The sequence below is a fragment of the Lepidochelys olivacea genome (genome assembly GCF_965140295.1).
Source record: "Lepidochelys olivacea isolate rLepOli2 genome assembly, chromosome: 23".
Lineage (NCBI taxonomy): Eukaryota > Metazoa > Chordata > Testudines > Cheloniidae > Lepidochelys > Lepidochelys olivacea.
This window is the reverse complement of record NC_140433.1, coordinates 7,959,790-7,981,483: the sequence shown is the minus strand read 5'-3', so window position 1 is coordinate 7,981,483 and position 21,694 is coordinate 7,959,790. Positions and strand designations below refer to the sequence as shown.

At 56.9% G+C, this 21,694-nt stretch overlaps 1 protein-coding gene across 1 annotated transcript; it reads left to right on the top strand.

The window, feature by feature from the left end:
* Positions 1–10,509: 10,509 nt before the first annotated feature.
* LOC311511963 (uncharacterized protein) lies at positions 10,510–21,312 on the top strand (the record flags this gene model as incomplete). Its single annotated transcript, XM_084612937.1, has 8 exons — positions 10,510–10,578; positions 12,245–12,370; positions 13,741–13,877; positions 14,428–14,551; positions 15,182–15,268; positions 16,585–16,686; positions 16,891–16,993; positions 20,964–21,312. The coding sequence occupies 8 exons, from the start codon at positions 10,510–10,512 to the stop codon at positions 21,149–21,151; spliced, it is 936 nt and encodes a 311-aa protein (XP_084469063.1). The 3' UTR covers positions 21,152–21,312.
* Between the last annotated feature and the right edge of the window lie 382 nt (positions 21,313–21,694).

The window sequence follows — 21,694 nt, the reverse complement described above, 5'->3', positions numbered from 1 at the left end:
ATCCTACATATTCCCCCAGCTTCCAGGCCCCCTGGCCGGCGTTAGGGGGCGCTGTGCTCTGTACCCTACACCCCCCATCTCTCAGCCCCCCTGCCAGGTGTTAGAGGGCGCTGTGCTCTGTATCATATGCATTTCCCAGCGCTCCTGCCCGGCCTTAGGGGGTGCTGTGCTCTGTACCCTACACATCCCCAGCCTGGCGTTAGGCAGTTTCTAGTGTCTGTGAACTTACTGCATGTACCGGAGTCTATCGGCGCACGCTGGGTGCCACACGCTGTGGGTATGGACAGGGCCCGATGCTGGAACCTGACCTGAAGGTGGGATTGGCCACTGTCCTGGTGGTTCGGACACAGGCAGGTAGTAGAGGGGCTCTGTGCGGGGACCCGATTCTGCCTTTCTGTCTGGCCGATCCCTTCTAATGAGGCTGAACCTGCCCATCTCCCCAGACTCAGCATAGCACAGGACTTGGGGGGCACCTGCTGGCAAAGTGGCCTCAGTCCCCACCGTACAGGCAGGGGTCATTCAGCTGGTGATAGCCCTTCTCTCAAGCCCCCAAGCACCTGTGTGTCATGGCTGCCTGCAGGAGTTCAGGGCCAACAACTGCCTGGGGGGAGGGAACAGGGCCTGGCTAGGCAGGGGCTCAAACCGGGGAGTGTCAGTTTGGATCCCCAGCTAGCCATTGGGGTGCAACACGCCGGAGGGAGCCGGGGGGGGGGGGGAGATCAACTCCAGCCCGTTCATCATAAACCCTGTCCCTGAGGCCTCAGTAGAAATGGGGATGTTCCCCTGGCAGTATGCAGGTGCGAAGGACTTGAGAGGGAGGTGGCAGACGTGCCCTTTTGATGGCGGTCCCTGAACACACTGGGAGAGCAGGGGGCAAACGTCTGCTGGCAAATGTTCGTTGGCAAACGTCTGCGACTCACAGGCCCTGGGTGCACACACCCCTACAGGGGAACGTGTACAGGCCCAGCCCAGCCTGAAGAACACCAGCTCCTGTGTAAGGGAAGTCACTGTAAGGGAAGAGCGGGAAACTGACGTTGCATAAGACAGGAAATCCTGATCATAGAATCATAGAATCATAGAATATCAGGGTTGGAAGGGACCCCAGAAGGTCATCTCGTCCAAGCCCCTGCTCAAAGCAGGACCAATTCCCAGTTAAATCATCCCAGCCAGGGCTTTGTCAAGCCTGACCTTAAAAACCTCTAAGGAAGGAGATTCTACCACCTCCCTAGGTAACGCATTCCAGTGTTTCACCACCCTCTTAGTGAAAAAGTTTTTCCTAATATCCAATCTAAACCTCCCCCACTGCAACTTGAGACCATTACTCCTCGTTCTGTCATCTGCTACCATTGAGAACAGTCTAGAGCCATCCTCTTTGGAACCCCCTTTCAGGTAGTTGAAAGCAGCTATCAAATCCCCCCTCATTCTTCTCTTCTGCAGGCTAAACAATCCCAGCTCCCTCAGCCTCTCCTCATAACTCATGTGTTCCAGTCCCCTAATCATTTTTGTTGCCCTTCGCTGGACTCTCTCCAATTTATCCACATCCTTCTTGAAGTGTGGGGCCCAAAACTGGACACAGTACTCCAGATGAGGCCTCACCAATGTCGAATAGAGGGGAACGATCACATCCCTCGATCTGCTTGCTATGCCCTACTTATACATTCCAAAATGCCATTGGCCTTCTTGGCAACAAGGGCACACTGCTGACTCATATCCAGCTTCTCGTCCACTGTCACCCCTAGGTCCTTTTCCGCAGAACTGCTGCCGAGCCATTCGGTCCGTAGTCTGTAGCTGTGCATTGGGTTCTTCCGTCCTAAGTGCACTGATGGGCACTTTCGTCCCTCCGGGAGACCAACCCATCTAGCACAGAGAACAGGGGGACATAAAGGCTGAGCTGAAGCTAGATTCATGCTCTCCAGGATGCTGGGGTGCCCTCATGCTTGAGCTGAAGACAGCCTGGGGGTTCCCAGCATTGCCCTCCTGCCGTTTCTCTCTGGGAGCCCTCGCCCTGCACCCTGGCCTGTGTGTTCTCAGGAGGCTGCATGCTGCCAGGTGCACATCCCCAGTGCGGAGTCCCTGGATTAATGCCAGAGGAACGGGGACTGGGACTCTGCTCCTGGCTCATTCCCAGGAAGCTGGGAGTGTGAGTGGTGGAGCTGCCGGCTCTTGGAACCTCCCTTCCCAGCACGGGGTTGTCTCTGGGGGAAGCCCACCCCAGGAGCTGGCATTTGTTGGCCTCTTCCCCAGAGCGCTGGAGTCTCAGCCACTCCAGATCGGGGGGAGGGACCAGCTGTGAATTGGGAGCCAGATCTGGGTTTAGATGTGAATCCGCCGGCGCTGCAGAGCGTTCGGATGTGGGGAGCCAGCTCCCGCCTGCGCCAGATCACAAAGTGCCACTTCAGCCAGCCGCCTGCCAGGCTCTGGCCGCGCCCCGTGTGGAGCTGCAGCTGGGCCCTCCACAGCTGGGTGCTGCTCCTCCTCCCTGCTGGCCAGCCGGCCGCAGCTCCTCAGCACCTGCCCGCTCAGCCCCACCTCAGCGCTCCTGCCTCCCCAATGTCCTCCCTGGCGCTGCGCCTGGCCCCCTGCACCTGGCCTGTCAGTGCCCAGCGGGGCCGGGAGCCAAGCGCCCCCTGGAGCCATGTGTCAGGCCCTAAGTCCCTCCTGTGCCGGGCTCCCGCCAATCCACAAGCCAGGAACAGGCCCGTGACTCCCAGAGCAAGTATTTCAGTCTCACAGCAGCAGCCTCGCTCCACCCACGCCCCGGCCTCCTGAGTCCAGCTCCAACCACGAGGCCTGACCACCTCCAGCACCTTTGCTGACACCATCACTTCCAGAGGGAATGGCACTGAGGTTGCCAGGGGAACAGGCATTCTCCAGCTGCCCGGAGCCATTGTTCCATTCCCCAGGACAGTCCCGTTGGGGACACTGGGGCATGGCCACTAGGTAACTCGAGGGGATGGAAGACCACGAGTGTCGATGAAGCCCCCTCGCACTGGGCCCAGGTGTCCTTGTGTTGGGGACACTGGGGCATGGCCGCTAGGTAACTCGAGGGGATGGAAGACCACGAGTGGCGATGAAGCCCCCTCGCACTAGGCCCAGGTGTCCTTGGCCCCCCCTCCCACCTGGAGGCACTCGCAGCAGCTCTGCGTACTAGGCCCAAGTGTCCTTGGCCCCCCCGCCTGGAGGCACACACAGCAGTTATGCTGAGGATCTGCAACAATATGCTGCAGAGTCAGATGCCTGAAACTAAGCAAGGCCACACAGGGCAGATATGGAAGAACAATGCTGAATAAAGCAGCTTTATGTAGAGTTTAACAAATGATACAGAGAATCAGGGAACTAGCTGGGAACTGAATTGGCTGGCTATATGGATACTTGGGGCAGCTTGCTATTGGATAAGTATGCTGGGAAAAAGAATGTATAAAAGCCTGTGTAACTTCCTGCTCTGGGTACAGGATTTGAGATTCAAATCTCCCTGTACCTTTTTGAAGCTTCAAATAAACTTTTCTGCTTCTCCACCCCGTTGTGATTACTGGGTGTAGCACACCGGGAAACGAACCACTCAAGCTGTTGTTCAGCCTCTCGGCACTGGGTGCCGGCAACAGTCTGATGCCAGGACAGTCCCCCTGAGCTCTGGAGAGGACTAGAGGTGCCTTAGGACACCTGCCGTGCAGCTGCTGGAGAGTCAGCAGGAGACATTGGGTGAGGACTGGAGCCCCCCAGGGCAGGGGCCATTCAGGAGACCCAGCGTGGGGGGAATCAGGCCTGGGATTCTCTGCAGCGGCTGCTCCCACACAGCCTTGGAGAGAGGAGCTGTGAAACCCCCACAAAGCGCTGCCCCGGCACAGAGCTCTGTAGCACTGGGACCCTGTACGTGTGAGCCGCAATCCAGCAGGGCCTTGGGCCAGCCCCACCCTCTCCCATTGCCCTGCTCTGGGAGGCCAGAGCACAGTTCACAATTTAGCACTGACCAGCTGCAAGGATCCTGGCGGGCCCTGGTATGGTTGGAGCAGCATTTTCAATGTTGGGGAAAAGCGAGATCTGTGCAATAGGCAACGCAGCTCCACCTGGGCACCAGCCAGTTCCTGTGCCCCAGAGGGCTCCCACTGAACCAGGGACGAAGAGGGCAGGAGGTTGAAAGAGAAGGTGCCATCCTGGAACCCAGGAGACCCATGTTCATTTCCCAGCTCTGCCACAGATGCTCTGTTTGTCTTCGAGCAAGTCCCTTTTTCTCTCTCTGCAGCGGTTCCCTGTCTGTACAGTGGGGGTAGCAGCCAGGCCCTGCCCTGAAGGGGGCAGATAGAATAAATGCAATCGAGGTTGGGCAGTGCTCGGATGCCAGGGGGATGAGGGCTAGGATGGTGCCTAAGACAGACCGAAAGCAAGGGGGAGGTAGAGAGCCGGTGGTGAGAGGGGTTTGGCCTTTGACAATCTGCTCTGAGTGCCTGGGGTGCCAGACCCCAGGCAGCCATTGGCATTGCCAGACCTCCCTGATCTACGGTGCTGCTGCTCTCCCTGCTTCTAGGAGTCACTGCCTCTCCCCGGGCCGGGAACCCCGCAGCAATCATCTCCTGGGGCTGCCGTGGCTCTGAGAGTTAGCAAGGCCTGGGACACAGTACGGGGGCGGGGGAGGGGGGGCTGCTATTAAAGCAGCTTCTGCGTCATTGCAGCGGTGGGAGAGGAAGCAGAGAGGGGACCGTTTTCCATCCCGTGGCCAAAGCACCCGGCAGCTTGAGAAAGTGGAAAGAGCCGCTCAGGTGGGCTGGGAGCCGGGGGTGCGGAGAGTTCATGAATCCCCGTTCTGCACTGTCACGAGAAGGAGGAGCCGGGATGGAAGTGATCCTCCCACTCGGGGATCCAGAGACCCCCTGGCTCCAATAGCATGGACGCAGGGAGGGGCTCTGGCCTGGGGTCTGCAGGAGCTGGGACTAGAGGAGCCCAGCGGTCCCTTCCGGCCTAACGTCTGTGACTGTGGGGAGCGGAAGGTCCCTGCCATGGCCCCGGTGGGGAAGGACAGGCTCTAAAGCCTTGGCGAGGCCAGAGCAAGTCTGGGCTGGGGCATCCCATGGCTGGGGAGTCACACATTGGCTGGTCTGTGACTCGCCTGCCCATTGTGACACGCCCCTGCTGGCTGGCACAGCCTCATCCCCTCACTGCCAGGCTTGGCTCTGGCAGAGCGAGAGCTGGCAGGTGCCGCTGGGGAACGCTGAGCCAGCAGATCCAGCTCTGCCACCGGCAGCAGAAAGTGGGTGGCCCATTTACGCGCAGGCTTCTGCCCACTCCTGACTCCAGGTAGGAGAATCTTCTATTGCCCACCTCTGCTTTTCCATTGCATCGCCAACCACACCGAGCCTTCCCCGAGCTCCTGGCTGGGCGGCGCACATCTGCCAAGTGCCCCGGTGCCACAGGCCTCAGCTAACGAGGGAGAGCAGGTCCTTGCTCTGCGGGGGGGTTGAGAGCCTAAATACCACAACACCCGTGTGCTCAGCCACTGGCATGGTGGGGCCAGGTAAGTGCCCAGACCAGGAGGTAGCTGGTGGCCCTGCTCCTCCTCCTACTCCAGCCCTGCTGTTGCTCCAGCCTCGCTCCACCCACACCCCGGCCTCCTGAGTCCAGCTCCAACCACGAGGCCTGACCACCTCCAGCACCTTTGCTGACACCATCACTTCCAGAGGGAATGGCACTGAGGTTGCCGGGGGAACAGGCATTCTCCGTCTGCCCGGAGCCATTGTTCCATTCCCCAGGACAGTCCGATGCCAGGACAGTCCCCCTGAGCTCTGGAGAGGACTAGAGGTGCCTTAGGACGCCTGCCGTGCAGCTGCTGGAGAGTCAGCAGGAGACACTGGGTGAGGAATGGAGCCCCCCAGGGCAGGGGCCATTCAGGAGACCCAGCGTGGGGGGAATCAGGCCTGGGATTCTCTGCAGCGGCTGCTGCCACACAGGCCTTGGAGAGACGAGCTGCGAAATTGCCACAAAGCTCTGCCCCGGCACAGCCTGCCTGCCTGCTGCTCTCCCGCCTTCTGCTCCTTCCCCTTCATGGTGGGGTCAGAGCAACTCCTGCTGCTCACCAGCCCATCCCCGGCACCCCACCCCGCTTCCCTCCCCCACCTGGGACCTGCCACAGCCCCAATATTCCTGGGGGAAGGGATCAGGGTAATTTCCCTGGGCAGGAAGAATCCTGAGTGGTTGGATGCAGCCTGTCTGCTGGGCAGTTTGTGAACCAGCAGAAGGAGAGGCGGGAGTGACCCGGGGGAGGCCGTTTGGCCTGCGGGATGGGCCTGGGAGTCCGGAGACCTGGGTTCTAATCCTGCCTGTACTGCTGACTGCGTGGGTGACTTTGAGCACATCCATTGGCTTGTTTCCCTGCTGGCAGCTGTAGGCACTGGTGGAACGGCCATACGTGGACTGGCCCTGATGCTGAACGGGGCAGTCGCCTCTCACCTCTCACAAGCAATGCCTTGTCCTGGCTTCTTGCAGGATGGCTGAGGAAGTCCGCAAGGTCCCCTTGAAGCCCATCCGTGCCTGGGAGGAGACGAGACCTCCTCGAAGGAAGAGTCCGCGGAAGAGCCCACAGCAGCAGCAGGAGCTGTGTGTGCCTCAGCCCTTCCATGCTGGTGAGTGGGTGCCTCCTGGGTGGGCGGAGGGGCTGCAAAAATGGCCGGGGCCATGGCCCTGCATTGCGGTGGGGCTTGCCCCCTGGGGGTTGGGGTTGCAAGACCAGGGTGTCAGTGGCGGGAGAAGACTCCATCACCTTTGTACAACTCTGGGCTGCCATGAGATGGAGAGACAGGAAAACCCAGGCAGGGGGGAATGGCCCCTCCTGCTGGCAGCAGCTGCAGCCCCTACATCTGATCGGGGCGTTAGGGGTGCCAGCAGAAGCATCAGGTGGAGACTGACTGAATTGCCCACCCCGATCCGTCACACACAGGGTCGGAAGATGTTTTCCACCAGTCGAAGGGGATGCTCTGTGCACGGTGGGTTGTTAAGCCTAGGATTGAAGGGCGCCGGCCAAAGCATGAGATGCCCCCTGATGTTGCAGCCCCATCTGCTGGCTCCTTTGCAGGGGGGTTACGCATGGCACAGTGTCACGGAGTCCCTGGGCGATGCTCTGGAACTGCTCCCCATGAAGCCAGTCAGGACTCTGGGGTAGTCGCCTTTCTGTGAGCAGCCTGTCTTCAGGACACACAGCTCACACAGCTTCCACCTTCCTGGGTCTGACCTCGGAGCATTCAGCATCCTCTGCCCCTCCGTGCGCCTCCCCCCAGCGAGTCCACTCAGGTGGGGCTCCTGGGGAAGCCAGAGGGTCCTGCCCCCCAACTCCGCAGTCAGACGTGACTCTCAGCCAGCCAGTAAAACAGAAGGTTTATTAGACGACAGGAACATGGTCTAAAACAGAGCTTGCAGGTGCAGAGAACGGGACCCCTCAGCTGGGTCCATTTTGGGGCCAGTGAGCCAGACAACCACGTCTGCCCTTCACTCCATGTCCCAGCCAGCCCCAAACTGAAACCCCCTCCAGCCCCTCCTCCTCTGGGCTTTGTCCCTTTCCCGGGCCAGGTGGTCACCTGATTCCTTTGTTCTCCAACCCTTTAGCTCTCACCTCGCAGGGGGGAAGGGCCCAGGCCATCAGTTGCCAGGAAACAGGGTGTCAGCCATTCTCTGTGTCCAGACTCCTGCACACACCGGCCCTCTAGGGCTCTGCAATGATCATACACCCTTACCCCACCACCTAGCTACTTAAGAACTGCCTAGGGGAAACTGAGGCACCCCCATACTATTCAGAGGAAACATTAAGAAGAGTCCCACTTCGTCACATCTCTCCCCCCTTCGATATCGAACTGAGCGGGGTCACTTTAGCCGGTGACCTGGGGAAGTTTGAAGCCACCAACGTTCCCATGGATGCCCCAGCCTTCCTTGGTAGGAGTTACACCAGGCCCTTCCAGTTTCACGCCCTCCCTTGGGTCGGGGGTGGTCGATAGCACTCGCAGGCCGCATGTGGGAAGGTTTATGCAGCCCATGCCCTTTGGCCACCCCAAGAATGTCTCCCCATTGACCATCACGTTCTTCTCCCACTGGAGGTCCGAGGGGCCTGACCCCAGGAGACTCCACGCAGACATATAGGTTGGGGTCAGGAGTGGGAGCCTGTCCACCTCCCCACCCATCTGGCTGACGGAGTCTGTGGCCTTGGGACCCAGCAAGGGAGCTAGACACCGGGGCTTTTCCGCAGGGACCCCTTGGTTCAAATCGCCAGCCTGCTCAAAGGCAGTGAGGTGGCATCCACATCCCCCCCTCCTTAACCAGGGGCAGCAATTTACTCTCGAGGTTCCCTGCGGAACTGGCCCCCCGGGATCTATCCCCACTCACCCCTGGGGGGTCCCCTAGGCCTCTCCGCCCCACCACCGCCAGTTCATGCTGCTGCTGCTTCTGCAGCTCTTTCTCGGGCTCTCGCTGTCTCTCACAGTCCTCTTGCTCCCTCGGACTCAGCTCCAATCCCGTCCATCTCCGATCCCCCGATGGGGAACCCGATCGTGAAGACCCCCATCTGGTCGGGGACAGGAGTCTTGGCGATGCCTGGCTACCACTCCAGCTGCTCCCGGATCCTGCTATAGCCCCAGTTGGGGTCAGGAATCTGTCCCTTAGAGCGGTCATCCTCCTCCAGCTGCACGATGAACTGTGCCTTGGTGAACTTTCCAATGTGTAACCCTCTCTTTCTGCATAGGGTTACAATGTCCTTCTTAAGGAGACGGGGACAGACCATCACTCCGCTCCTCCCAAGGTGTTGTGGACTCACAGGCCCGTGTGTTCTCAGCTCCCCACGGTTTCTAGGGAGAACCCCTAGTGTGCCAGCCCTTCTCGAGGTCACCACCTCTTTGCCAGGGTCGAGCTGCAGACTCCTCCGCCCCTTGGACTGCTCGCTGCAATCCCCAGGGGAACCCTGTTACTGCAACAGTCCTTCTCTCTCCCCGGGCCAAGCTGCAGGCTCCTCCGCCCCTGCGACTGCTCACTGCAGTCCCCAAGGGGACCCCATTACTGCACAGTCCTTCTCGCTGGTCACAAACTCCCAGGGGTTAACCGCCCCCCGAAACCGCTCCTCTCTGAGCCTTCAGCAGGCCTGGTCCTCGGCGATCCCCCTTCGTGTTACTGCTCCCCAGTCACTTACTGCAGGAAGTGCCATCCACGGGGTGCAGTACATCCCACCGCTGCCACCAGTTGTCACGGAGTCCCTGGACGATGCTCTGGAACTGCTCCCCATGAAGCCAGTCAGGACTCTGGGGTAGTCGCCTTTCTGTGAGCAGCCTGTCTTCAGGACACACAGCTCACACAGCTTCCACCTTCCTGGGTCTGACCTCGGAGCATTCAGCATCCTCTGCCCCTCCGTGCGCTTCCCCCCAGCGAGTCCACTCAGGTGGGGCTCCTGGGGAAGCCAGAGGGTCCTGCCCCCCAACTCCGCAGTCAGACGTGACTCTCAGCCAGCCAGTAAAACAGAAGGTTTATGAGACGACAGGAACATGGTCTAAAACAGAGCTTGCAGGTGCAGAGAACGGGACCCCTCAGCTGGGTCCATTTTGGGGCCAGTGAGCCAGACAACCACGTCTGCCCTTCACTCCATGTCCCAGCCAGCCCCAAACTGAAACCCCCTCCAGCCCCTCCTCCTCTGGGCTTTGTCCCTTTCCCGGGCCAGGTGGTCACCTGATTCCTTTGTTCTCCAACCCTTTAGCTCTCACCTCGCAGGGGGGAAGGGCCCAGGCCATCAGTTGCCAGGAAACAGGGTGTCGGCCATTCTCTGTGTCCAGACTCCTGCACACACCGGCCCTCTAGGGCTCTGCAATGATCATACACCCTTACCCCACCACCTAGCTACTTAAGAACTGCCTAGGGGAAACTGAGGCACCCCCATACTATTCAGAGGAAACATTAAGAAGAGTCCCACTTCGTCACACACAGCACAGGGCATTTGGGTGGGGGGGTTGATGATGGGAGCCCAGGGCTTGCCCAGGTTACACCCCGTGGCTGTCGATGGCAGGAGAGGCAGTCAGAGGAAGCAGAACAGGCAGGCCTGGGCCCCCGTATCCCGCACAGACTGGGTAGCTCCTCCCTCTCCCGCAGCGGGGAGCAGAGCGATTCACTGCCAGTCCCTCTGCCCCCTCCAGCAATGGCCCGGAGAACGGGGACACCACTCATAGCCTGACATCATGCCTCCTTCCAGGTGTGGCGCTCCCCAAATCCCCAGGCTCAGCCTCCATGCTGGGTGCGGGCAGGGAGGTGGGGTGGCCGCTGGGAACCAGGGCTCTGACTGGATCTTTGCTGGGCTGAGCAGCAAAGAGTTGGGGAAACCAGGGATGGCTGTGCCAGACCCTGTTGTGCATCGGGGCTGCTACCCTGCTGGGGTGGGAGCGGGGGGCAAGGGTTTCTGCTAAGATCTCTGTAACCCAGCCTGCAGCTTGGCAGCCCCAGGTATTACCACTGCTCTGTCTTTGATCAGATTCACCATCACCTGGGAATGCCTCCTGCTTTATGGGGCCAGACTCGCAGGAGAAAGAGACCCTAGACTACATCAACGCATTTCTCAAGGGCAATGAACAGGTACCAAGAGCCCTCCTCTGATCTGTCAGTTACTGCCCTGTCCACATGCACCATCCGTCCTTCTCCGGATGAGACATGGATTCTAAGGCCAGACGGGACCTCCCCACTGTGACCTCCTGTATAACACAGGCCAGAGACCTGCCCCCAAATAATTCCTGTTTAAACTAGAGCATCTTAAAAACATCCTCTCTTGAGTTACAAAAGGCACCCACCATGCCCCTTGCCCACTGGATTTGGCCAGTCCCCAGCGTGATGGGTTGCCCCCCTTTGAGGTGCCACCTGATGTCCTGCCTTATCACTGAGCCCGCCTGTTCTGCCAGCCTGGGCCCTGTTACCTTGTCTTGTTGGGCTCGGCTCACAAGCCTCTTCCAGCCATACACACAGGCAGGGCCACACCCAGCTGCAGAAAGACACAGACGCTGAGATCAGCTCTGGGAAGACTCAGCTGAAGGGCCTTGTCCCAGTTCTCTGGTGCCCACCTCCTTTGGAGTACGGACCCAAAGGTTTTATGACATTCGCCCCCTCCCTCGATGTCGAGAGAGGTATGAACAACTCTTTGCCCCTCCTCCCAGTTACTAATTTATACTACAAACTGGGTTGTGGTATAAACAAGAAACAAGATGATTAACTACAAGAGGTAGATTTTAAGCGGTTAGAAGAGATAGCAAACAGAACAAAGCAGATTACCCTAGTAAATAAAGAAAACACACAAACGAAGCTTTACACACCAGATAGATAGGATATCCATTAGCAAATTCTCCCTGAGTGATAAACAGGTTGGCAGATTCTTAAGGCAGAAGCTGCCTTGGTTTTGCAGCTTGGATTTCCCAGGTTTTCTTGCACAGGCTAGGAATCTCTCTCTCTAGCCTAGGACCATCACTTCTCATGGTTCAATCTTTGTCTCTCAGGTGTTTCCAGGTATCTTATTGCAGGGAGTCTGAGGTCCCGTCCCGTCCCCCCCGCGATGTCCTTATTCCCCTTTTATCTTCTCTTCCCACCTGCTGGAAAACTCTTTTGCTGTGACCTGGGTCCAACAGGTCCCGTTGTGTTGCGTTATCTCGGGGAGGTTTCTATTGCACACAGTTCCTGGGGTAGCCCTAATGCTTGTGCATTTCCTCCAGGAGCCAGTGTTTGGCTTTTTTGCTGTTCTACCTGAAAGGCTGTTTTGAACCTCACAGTGTTTTTCAGGAACACATACACAGCTCAACTTCAGAACGTCACATACAACGATAGCACATGCAATCCAATGAGACATTAATGTCTAGCAGATGAAGACTTTTAGACTGATACCTTACAAGACATACTTGATACCAAACATATCCTAATTATATGACCGTGGCGAATATTGGGGTGTCAGGGTGTCACACCCAGATGTTCCTCCCACTCTATCAAGCCCCCCAGTAAGACTGTCTGGATGCTTAGCCCCCATATTGCAGTTCCTCTTTGGACACCTACCCCGTGAGATCTGCTTCCTCTCTGCTCTGGTTTCACACAGAGCTGCCCTGCCCTCCCCACATAGTCACTCCTGTTGAGAGATGAATGGCCTTCTGGCCTTCAGCATATCAAAGCCTGAGCAGCGCTGGGGGGAAGCTTTCTGACATCTCTCCCACTGGCAGCTCTTTCCACGCTAAGCTTCCTGTTTTTGTCTAATCTCTGCGGGGCATAGGAGGAGGCCAAGAAACTTGAATTCTTGGATCGTGTCATCACCATCAGCAGGGCAGCCCTCACGAGGCACCCAGAACAAAACCTGGCAGCTTTTCTCTGCAAAGCCCTCCTTGTGGAGAAGATAAAGGTGAGTAAAACACACACTCGGGCTATGTTACTTGGCGGGTTTAGTGATTGGCCTGGAGAGCTCTGCAGATTTGTCTACCTTCAACTGCCAATCGCTGGATCGTGTTGGACGTTTGTCTGTTAGACTGAAGAGCCCATTATCAAGCATTTGCTCCCTGTGTAGATACTTACAGACTATCATCAAGGCACCCTGTAACCTTCTCTTTGTGAAGCTGAACTGATTGATTTCTGGAGTCTCTCACTATAAGGACAGGTTTCAGAGTAACAGCCATGTTAGTCTGTATTCGCAAAAAGAAAAGGAGTACCTGTGGCACCTTAGAGACTAACCAATTTATTAGAGCATAAGCTTTCGTGAGCTGTAGCTCACGAAAGCTTATGCTCTAATAAATTGGTTAGTCTCTAAGGTGCCACAAGTACTCCTTTTCTTCTCACTATAAGGCATGTTTCCCAGTCCTTCAGTCACTCTTGTGGCTCTTCTCTGACCCCTCTCCAATTTATCAACATTCTCCTTGAATTGTGGGCACCAGACCTGGACAGAGGATCCCAGCAGAGGTCGCACCACTGCCAAATACCGAGGGAAAATAACCTCTCTAACAACTGGAGATTGCCCTGTTTGCACAGCCCAGGATGGCATAAGCCCTTTTGGCCCCAGCCTCGCACTGGGCGCTCCTGTGCACCTGATTACCATGACTGCCAAGTCTTTTCCAGAGTCACCGCTTCCCAGGTTAGAGCCCCCCATGCTGTGAGTGTGGCCTGCATTCTTTGTTCCTGAACATGTCACTGTATTGAAACGTAGATTGTTCCCTTGCACCCAGCTTCCCAAGTCACCAGGTCGCTCTGTATACACCAGTCTCCCTGCACAGAGCCCCAACACTCCGCAGTCAGTGCCCACTAGGGAACTAGCAACAAATCTGCTCCGTAGATTTGGAAAGTCTTTGCTCTGCGGCTCTGCAGAAAGCTTTCCGGAGCTTACCTCCCTTCCCTGAACGTGGGACAGCGTGTGCTGGTGGGTGGTCCAGTGGGCTGGGGCTCAGTTCCTCAGTGAGACCTTTGGGCAAAGCACTTCCCCCTCTGTGCCTCAGTTTCCCTCCCATGCCTTGTCTCATCCAGTTAGCTCGTGAGTTCTCTGGGGCAGGGACTGGCTCTCACTGTGTGTGTGCAGCACCTGACACAAGGAGCCTGATCTCAGGTGGAGCCCCTGGGTGCTAATGCTGATGGAGCCTTTGCAGTGCACTGGTGCGTGACGCTGGGGCACTGACCACAGGCCCTGCACTGCGCTCCCCAGCTGGAGCCCTGCACACCGTCAAGCCCACAGTAGGACGACCTGTCTGCCGAGGTCACGTGTTGCAGGCCCTGCGCTTTGCTCCCCAGTCGGAGCCTTACGGGAGCTCGGAGCCCGGCTGGCACTTCCCCACATTGTCTCCCCAGGAGCTGATTGATCTTGAGTCCGTCGACTCCCTGACCAGCGGGGTGCGTCAGCAAGCAATGCTCGCCATCATGGAGCTGAGGTACCCAGCCTGCCCGCCCAGCCCCAGCTAGTGCTGTGTGCAGCCAGACACGCCAGCCTCTTGGCATGGCCAGTTCTCCAGGGCATTGCCCCTTCTGCTCCTCCCCCGTCTTCCGATTCCCCCGGGCACGTGGCACCCGTGGGTTGGTGGTGGAGGATCCTTCGGTGCCTGGCGACCTCTCCAAGTGGCCGTGTGAAGATGTGGGGGAGGGAGCGAGGGGGTTGGACCGGTCCCCTCTGGGACCCGCAGGCGATGGCTCCGGGGGGAGAGGGGCAGTTGGGCACTGCCGGAGCGGAGCCACTGGAGTCGCCGCCAGCTGTGCCAGCTGCATCCCACCGGCAGCTCAGCGACTCCCTGTGGCTCAGAGGCTGGGCAGGCTGAGCCCTGGCACGTGGCTCAGCCTGCGCCATGGGGGGCTCTCTCTCAGTGCCGCTGGCGCCCTGCTCTCAGCTTCCCAGAAGCCTGCCCATCATGTCCTGGGAGCCTGAGGCCAACATCAGTGCATCAGTCTCGCCGCAGCACTCCAATCCGCGCGTGTCTCTTCTCTTAGCAAAGTGAAGCCACTGCTGCGGGTAATGGAGCTATCCAGCCTGCTCACCGTCTGCTTCTCCAGCGTCTTCTCCCTGCCTCCAGCAGAGACCAACCCGGGCGTGGAGGCTGCTCTATTCAACAACGTAAGCCCCAAACTAGCCATGAGGAGCCGCCCCAAACCGAGGGGGAGTACTGCAAGTCACTTGTGTCCCTGCCCCCTGGGTTACCTGGCGCTGGCATAAGAGTGTAATGATCACAGCTCCTTGGCAGCGCTTCAGCTCAGGACCTGCAGTACCAAAGCACAAGGCCCACCTCCACAGATAAAGGAGTAACTCCCTCATAGGGTAGCAGTAGTAGGCATTTATCCTTCACAGGCACCGGCAATTAGTGGGGAACAGACACTCCCTTCACAAGCACATTCATCCCCAGTGCATGGCTGGGGGCACAGGCCTGAGATCAGCTGCTTGAGACGCACACAGGCCAGGGAAAGTGAAGCTTGGCTGGAAATCTCCCCTCCCCCTCAAATGCGGAGTCCTTCCTGACTCTTCTAATGCGTTCGACTGTGTGCAGTGGCCTCCCTGGGGACAGCAAAAGCGGGTGGGGTCCTGTTGCCAGGAGGAGTTTGCAGTCGGTCCCCTGCGGGTACAAGTGAGTGGGTGAGCTGGAATAGCTGGGGCTGCCATGGCCTGGGACGTGTCACACGCCAGGGCATTGGTTCGTCGCCTGGCTGGGTAACGCCACTTGCTGTGCTTTCTCCTCTGCTCTTCACGCAGACTCTGAACACCATGGATGAGCTGCTGAAGACCTTGGTGTGTGAGGATGAGAAGCGCAACCTTGTGGTGCTGCAAAACATCGTGGAGGTGTGGAGGCATGGGGGCAGGAAGGGGACGAGTCCTGTAGCTGGGGTGGGGCTCTGGGACCAAGGTTCCATTTAATCCCAAGCATGGGACACCCCCGTGCCTTCTGCTCCTCAGAGTACGTTCTAGACAAAGGTTCTTGGGCTGGAGGACCAAGTGCCCCCGCTATATCTGAAAAACCTCTGCATGGCATGGGGGTGGAGGAGGGCGGGATCTGCCGTGTTCTCCACTGAGCCTCATCTGAGCCCGGGATTCATTTGTGTTCACCATGGACCCCACCAATACTGGCCAGAGCCCAGAGCTAGATTCCCCCAACGTTCTAGTTCTGGGGCCACAGGAAGTCGATTCTGTGGGTGGTTTGTGCTCCAAAAAGAGGGAAATGTCCTCAGCAGATATTCGGTCTTCTCGATCCCAGAGCTTGGGAAGAGGGAATCACAGAAGTGCAGGGCTGGAAGGGATCTCAAGAGGTCATCTACTCCACCCCCTGCACTGAGGCAGGGCCAAGCATTCCTCGACCGTCCCTGAGGAGTGTTTGTTCAGCCTGTTTTTTTAAAACATCCATGATGGGGAGTCCACCACTTCCCTAGGTCACCTGTTCCAGTGCCTAGCCACCCTTCGACTTTTTCCAAATATTTAACCTCAATCTCCCTTGCTGCAGATTAAGCCCATTTCTTCTTGTCCTACCTTCAGAGGACGTGGAGAACAATTAGTCACCATCCTCTGTGAAACAGCCCTTAACGTATTGGAAGGGAGGGGGTTTGGGGAAAGGGATCCCTCCCACACACACACTCACTGACAACAGCGGGAAGTGGAGCAGCCTGACCCCAGGCCGCTCTACTCTGCCAGCTCCCAGCCGCAGCACTCGGTTTCCCACCGCCGGTGAGTGCGGGGGGCAATCCTTTTGGAGGAGAGCGGGCTGGGACCATGTTACTCCACTTCCTGCCACTGCCAGTGAGTGTGGGGTCGCTGGGGGAAGAGGCTTGCGGAGAAGAGGTGGAATGGGGGCAGGCTGGGGATGGAGCAGGGGGGAAGGGGAAGAGGCAGGGCGGAGGGAGTTGTCTGGGCCCCCCCCCAGGGACGGCTCTGCCCTTTGTAGTGGGTGCAGCCCGCGGCGGGGCTGACTGAGGTTTAGGGCGGGTCACTGGGGCTGGGGCTGCTGCATGTGCAGTATGCAGCCGCCTAGTGACACCATGAAATTTGGGGCAATTTGGTGCCCCAAATTTCATGGTGCCCTACGCAGGCACGTATGCCGAGGGACGGCCCTGGCTTCCAGCTCCCATAACCGTTGTCGCCTCGCCCCGGCCCCTCTTGTTTTGCAGGTGTGTTGGGACACCCTCAGGAGTGCTCTGGAATTCCTAAGGTGGAGCCAGCTCAGTGCCCTTGTCCAGAAAAAGGAGCTTTGGCGAGGCTGTGACTGCCTGGTGAGGGAGCCCTCCATTGCCCGGCTCCGTGCCCACACCGAGCCCCAGCCCCAGGACCACACCTGGCCCTGGCTGTAGTCCCTCTGCATGATCCCCCCGGCACAGGAAAGAGGGCCGAAAGCAGGACACTCCACAGATCTGGAACCTGGCCTGCAGGATGGAAAGGCCTTTAATAACCTTGTGCTCCCTTGTTCTGGCTCCTAGGTGGCGTGCTACAAGGAGAGGGCAGAAACCTTCCTCTGCCAGGCCATGGCCTTTGTGGAAAACCCGCAGGCTCCCATTAGAGAAGCGGCCATCAGGTTTCTAGGTAACCACAGAGCAGAGGGGTCCCTTAAGCAGAGGGGCTGGATCCAGTCCCAGGCTCTCCTCAGTCCCTGCCGGCAGCGAGAAGTAACCCCTGGGCTCCTGATTGCCGAATGAAGGCTCAGGGGTGTCAGAAACCCGCAGGAGCAAGCTCACCCCAAACTGCCCTGATCGGCTGATGGGCCCCTCGAACCCCACTGCTCCCCATGCAGTCCCCCTCCCCCCTCCCCCACCCCGCCATGGGCTCTTGGTAGTGGAACCTCAAGGCGCTGTGCTCTCCTTTGGCAGCCAGCCCCACAGCCATCCCTGGGGCCTCGCCCTCTCCCCTGGGGACTCAGGAGTGCGTCCTGGACAGCGAGGGGCAGGGGAAAGCCCCACTGCTTGGAGGGTGACAGACGCTTTGACACCCTCGCTGGGGACGCAGGGATGTGACGAGCTGTTTGTGTGAGTAGGGCTCACTGCCCGGCAGCTGGACCAGCAGAGCCAGGAGAAGTTGGAGGCCATCTGCAACGGTGAGCGGTGTCTGCTTTGAGCACTGAGCGCTAGAGGGACGAATGGCCCAGGGCCGCGGGCTGGGTTCAATCTCCGACGCCAGCAATGTGATCTTGGGCGAGAGCCACAAAGGGTTGCAAACTGTAGATCCCCAAACCCCTGATCAGCTTCCCCCTCACCCTGTGGTGTCTGCTGGTTGGCATGTGCCCAGGCACTTACCCTGACCTCAGAGCTGTGGCCTGGCAAATCCCCAAACTGGGCCTGAGCTGGCTGGCCTTCGCAGACGATTGCCCCTTCCCCGCCCCCGCAACACAGCAAAGGTGGGGTCCTGCCTCCCCCCCTTCCACTCACTAGCCCAGGGTTTGTTGCAGTCACCTCCAAGTGGGGTGCCTGGTGTCAAGCCACTGCTCCAAAGGAGACTGAGGTGACGTCCGGTCATCTACCTCCCTGCTGTGTGCCCGGACCCCTGGGCCAGCGCAGGGCAGAGCAGCGTCTCCTCCACATTTGTTGGGGAAAAGGGGGATGGGGGGGTGACATAGCTCAGGCTCCTCACTCCCAGAGCAGGTTCACAGCTGGTCCCCAACCAGAGCTAGAGAATGGCTGAGCTCCCTCCTCGGCATTTGCTGGAGGGCAGCAGGGCACCGGCAGTTAGGCGTAGCATAACAATGCCCAAGCCCCCTTTGTGAATCTCCCCCTCTCTGGGCTTGAGTGCCCATCTGTGCACTGGGGGGAAGGGGGAGCGTAAATACAGGCAGGGATGAGGCCATCAGATCCTGCAGGGACGGGGCAGTCCTAGAAATAGTGAGTGAATGGGTTTCAGAGTAACAGCCGTGTTAGTCTGTATTCGCAAAAAGAAAAGGAGTACTTGTGGCACCTTAGAGACTAACCAATTTATTTGAGCATAAGCTTTCGTGAGCTACAGCTCACTTCATTGGATGCATACTGTGGAAACTGCAGAAGACATTATATACACAGAGACCATGAAACAATACCTCCTCCCATCCCACTCTCCTGCTGGTAATAGCTTATCTAAAGTGATCACTCTCCTTACAATGTGTATGATAATCAAGTTGGGCCATTTCCAGCACAAATCCAGGTTTTCTCACCCTCCGCCCCCCACACACAAACTCACTCTCCTGCTGGTAATAGCCCATCCAAAGTGACCACTCTCTTTACAATGTGTATGATAATCAAGGTGGGCCATTTCCAGCACAAATCCAGGTTTTCTCACCCCCCACCCCTCCTCCAAAAACCACACACACAAACTCACTCTTCTGCTGGTAATAGCTTATCCAAAGTGACCACTTTCCTTACAATGTGTATGAAAATCAAGGTGGGTCATTTCCAGCACAAATCCAGGTTTTCTCACACACCCCCCACAAAAAAAAAAAAAAACCACACACACACAAACTCACTCTCCTGCTGGTAATAGCTTATCCAAAGTGACCACTCTCCCTACTATGTGCATGATAATCAAGGTGGGCCATTTCCAGCACAAATCCAGGTTTTCTCACCTCCCCACCCCCATACATACAGAAACTCACTCTCCTGCTGGTAATAGCTCATCCAAACTGACCATTCTCCTTACAATGTGTATGATTATCAAGGTGGGCCATTTCCAGCATAAATCCAAGTTTAACCAGAACGTCTGGGGGGTGGGGGGTAGGAAAAAACAAGGGGAAATAGGCTACCTTGCATAATGACTTAGCCACTCCCAGTCTCTATTTAAGCCTAAATTAATAGTATCCAATTTGCAAATGAATTCCAATTCAGCAGTTTCTCGCTGGAGTCTGGATTTGAAGTTTTTTTGTTGTAAGATAGCGACCTTCATGTCTGTAATTGCGTGACCAGAGAGATTGAAGTGTTCTCCGACTGGTTTATGAATGTTATAATTCTTGACATCTGATTTGTGTCCATTTATTCTTTTACGTAGAGACTGTCCAGTTTGACCAATGTACCTGGCAGAGGGGCATTGCTGGCACATGATGGCATATATCACATTGGTGGATGTGCAGGTGAACGAGCCTCTGATAGTGTGGCTGATGTGATTAGGCCCTGTGATGGTGTCCCCTGAATAGATATGTGGGCACAGTTGGCAACGGGCTTTGTTGCAAGGATAGGTTCCTGGGTTAGTGGTTCTGTTGTGTGGTATGTGGTTGTTGGTGAGTATTTGCTTCAGGTTGGGGGGCTGTCTGTAGGCAAGGACTGGCCTGTCTCCCAAGATTTGTGAGAGTGTTGGGTCATCCTTCAGGATAGGTTGTAGATCCTTAATAATGCGTTGGAGGGGTTTTAGTTGGGGGCTGAAGGTGACGGCTAGTGGCGTTCTGTTATTTTCTTTGTTAGGCGTGTCCTGTAGTAGGTGACTTCTGGGATCTCTTCTGGCTCTATCAATCTGTTTCTTCACTTCCGCAGGTGGATATTGTAGTTGTAAGAATGCTTGATAGAGATCTTGTAGGTGTTTGTCTCTGTCTGAGGGGTTGGAGGAAATGCGGTTGTATCGCAGAGCTTGGCTGTAGACGATGGATCGTGTGGTGTGGTCAGGGTGAAAGCTGGAGGCATGTAGGTAGGAATAGCGGTCAGTAGGTTTCCGGTATAGGGTGGTGTTTATGTGACCATTGTTTATTAGCACTGTAGTGTCCAGGAAGTGGATCACTTGTGTGGACTGGACCAGGCTGAGGTTGATGGTGGGATGGAAATTGTTGAAATCATGGTGGAATTCCTCAAGGGGTTCTTTTCCATGGGTCCAGATGATGAAGATGTCATCAATATAGCGCAAGTAGAGTAGGGGCGTTAGGGGACGAGAGCTGAGGAAGCGTTGTTCTAAATCAGCCATAAAAATGTTGGCATACTGTGGGGCCATGCGGGTACCCATAGCAGTGCCGCTGATCTGAAGGTATACATTGTCCCCAAATGTAAAATAGTTATGGGTAAGGACAAAGTCACAAAGTTCAGCCACCAGGTTAGCCGTGACATTATCGGGGATAGTGTTCTTGACGGCTTGTAGTCCATCTTTGTGTGGAATGTTGGTGTAGAGGGCTTACACATTGTAAGGAGAGTGATCACTTTAGATAAGCTATTATCAGCAGGAGAGTGGGATGGGAGGAGGTATTGTTTCATGGTCTCTGTGTATATAATGTCTTCTGCAGTTTCCACAGTATGCATCCAATGAAGTGAGCTGTAGCTCATGAAAGCTTATGCTCAAATAAATTGATTAGTCTCTAAGGTGCCACAAGTACTCCTTTTCTTTTTGAGTGAATGGGGTTCATTGTGACTTCTTGCCTGTGTCTGGGGGCTCCCCCAGCTATGAAGGGCAGTGGGGATGTTTAGTGAGGGTTGAAGGTTGTTCCTGCTAGTCCCCTGCTTCCCGCCTCCCAGCCTGCTGCCTTCTTGTCGCGGGCTGAGAGGTACAGCGCTGGCTTGCTCTGCCAGGGCTTTCCAGAGCACCATGGCTCTGACCTCCATTTCCTTCCTTTCAATCTTAGTCCTCAAAGGCTTCCAGCAGGACAGCAAGTCCTCTGTCAGGTGCCTGGCTTTGCAGACCATGCTGATCCTCAAGGCCTGCAAGAAACACCGTCCAGCCCGCACCAGCCTACGGACACTCTTGCACAGGATGAGACTGATGCATACAAGGGAGAACCCAGTCATTGAAGTTGCCCAGCTGCCCCAGTAAAAGCCAGCCTCCCTACTCTCGGGGTTTGGTGCACCAGAGCCCGCCTGGAGCAGGGTGGAACACATCATGCCGCACCATGGCTTTCTCCCCATTGGCCGCCTGCCCTGCCCAGCCACGTGAGTTGTTAACCGCTCAATAGCTTTTATCACCATGTACTTTTTGACAGGTTTCCATGCCCCGTGCAGAGTTTACGTCCCGCCCTCCGTCCCCGTTTCCGGTCGTGTACTTTTTTGGCACCATCAGCCCTTTTGAACATTTCTTTTGTATTATTTTTCTGTGTTTGGCTGGGGGAAGGTTGCGTGCTTGTGCTACAGTCAGGCAGGCAGAGCAGCAGAAGGTCCATTTGCCTGGCCCTTGATCAGGGCGGGGCAGCAATCAAGTAGGGGGGCTCTGGCCTACAGTCCAGCAGAGCCGTCGCAGTCTGAGGGAGGTTACCTCTCTGGTGGGAGAGTCAGCACAACTGTCTGACGTCCTGAATCAGGCGGGTGCCAGAGCAATCAGGCCTCCTGACAACCAAGTGGGGAGGCTGCTACTCCTGACGGT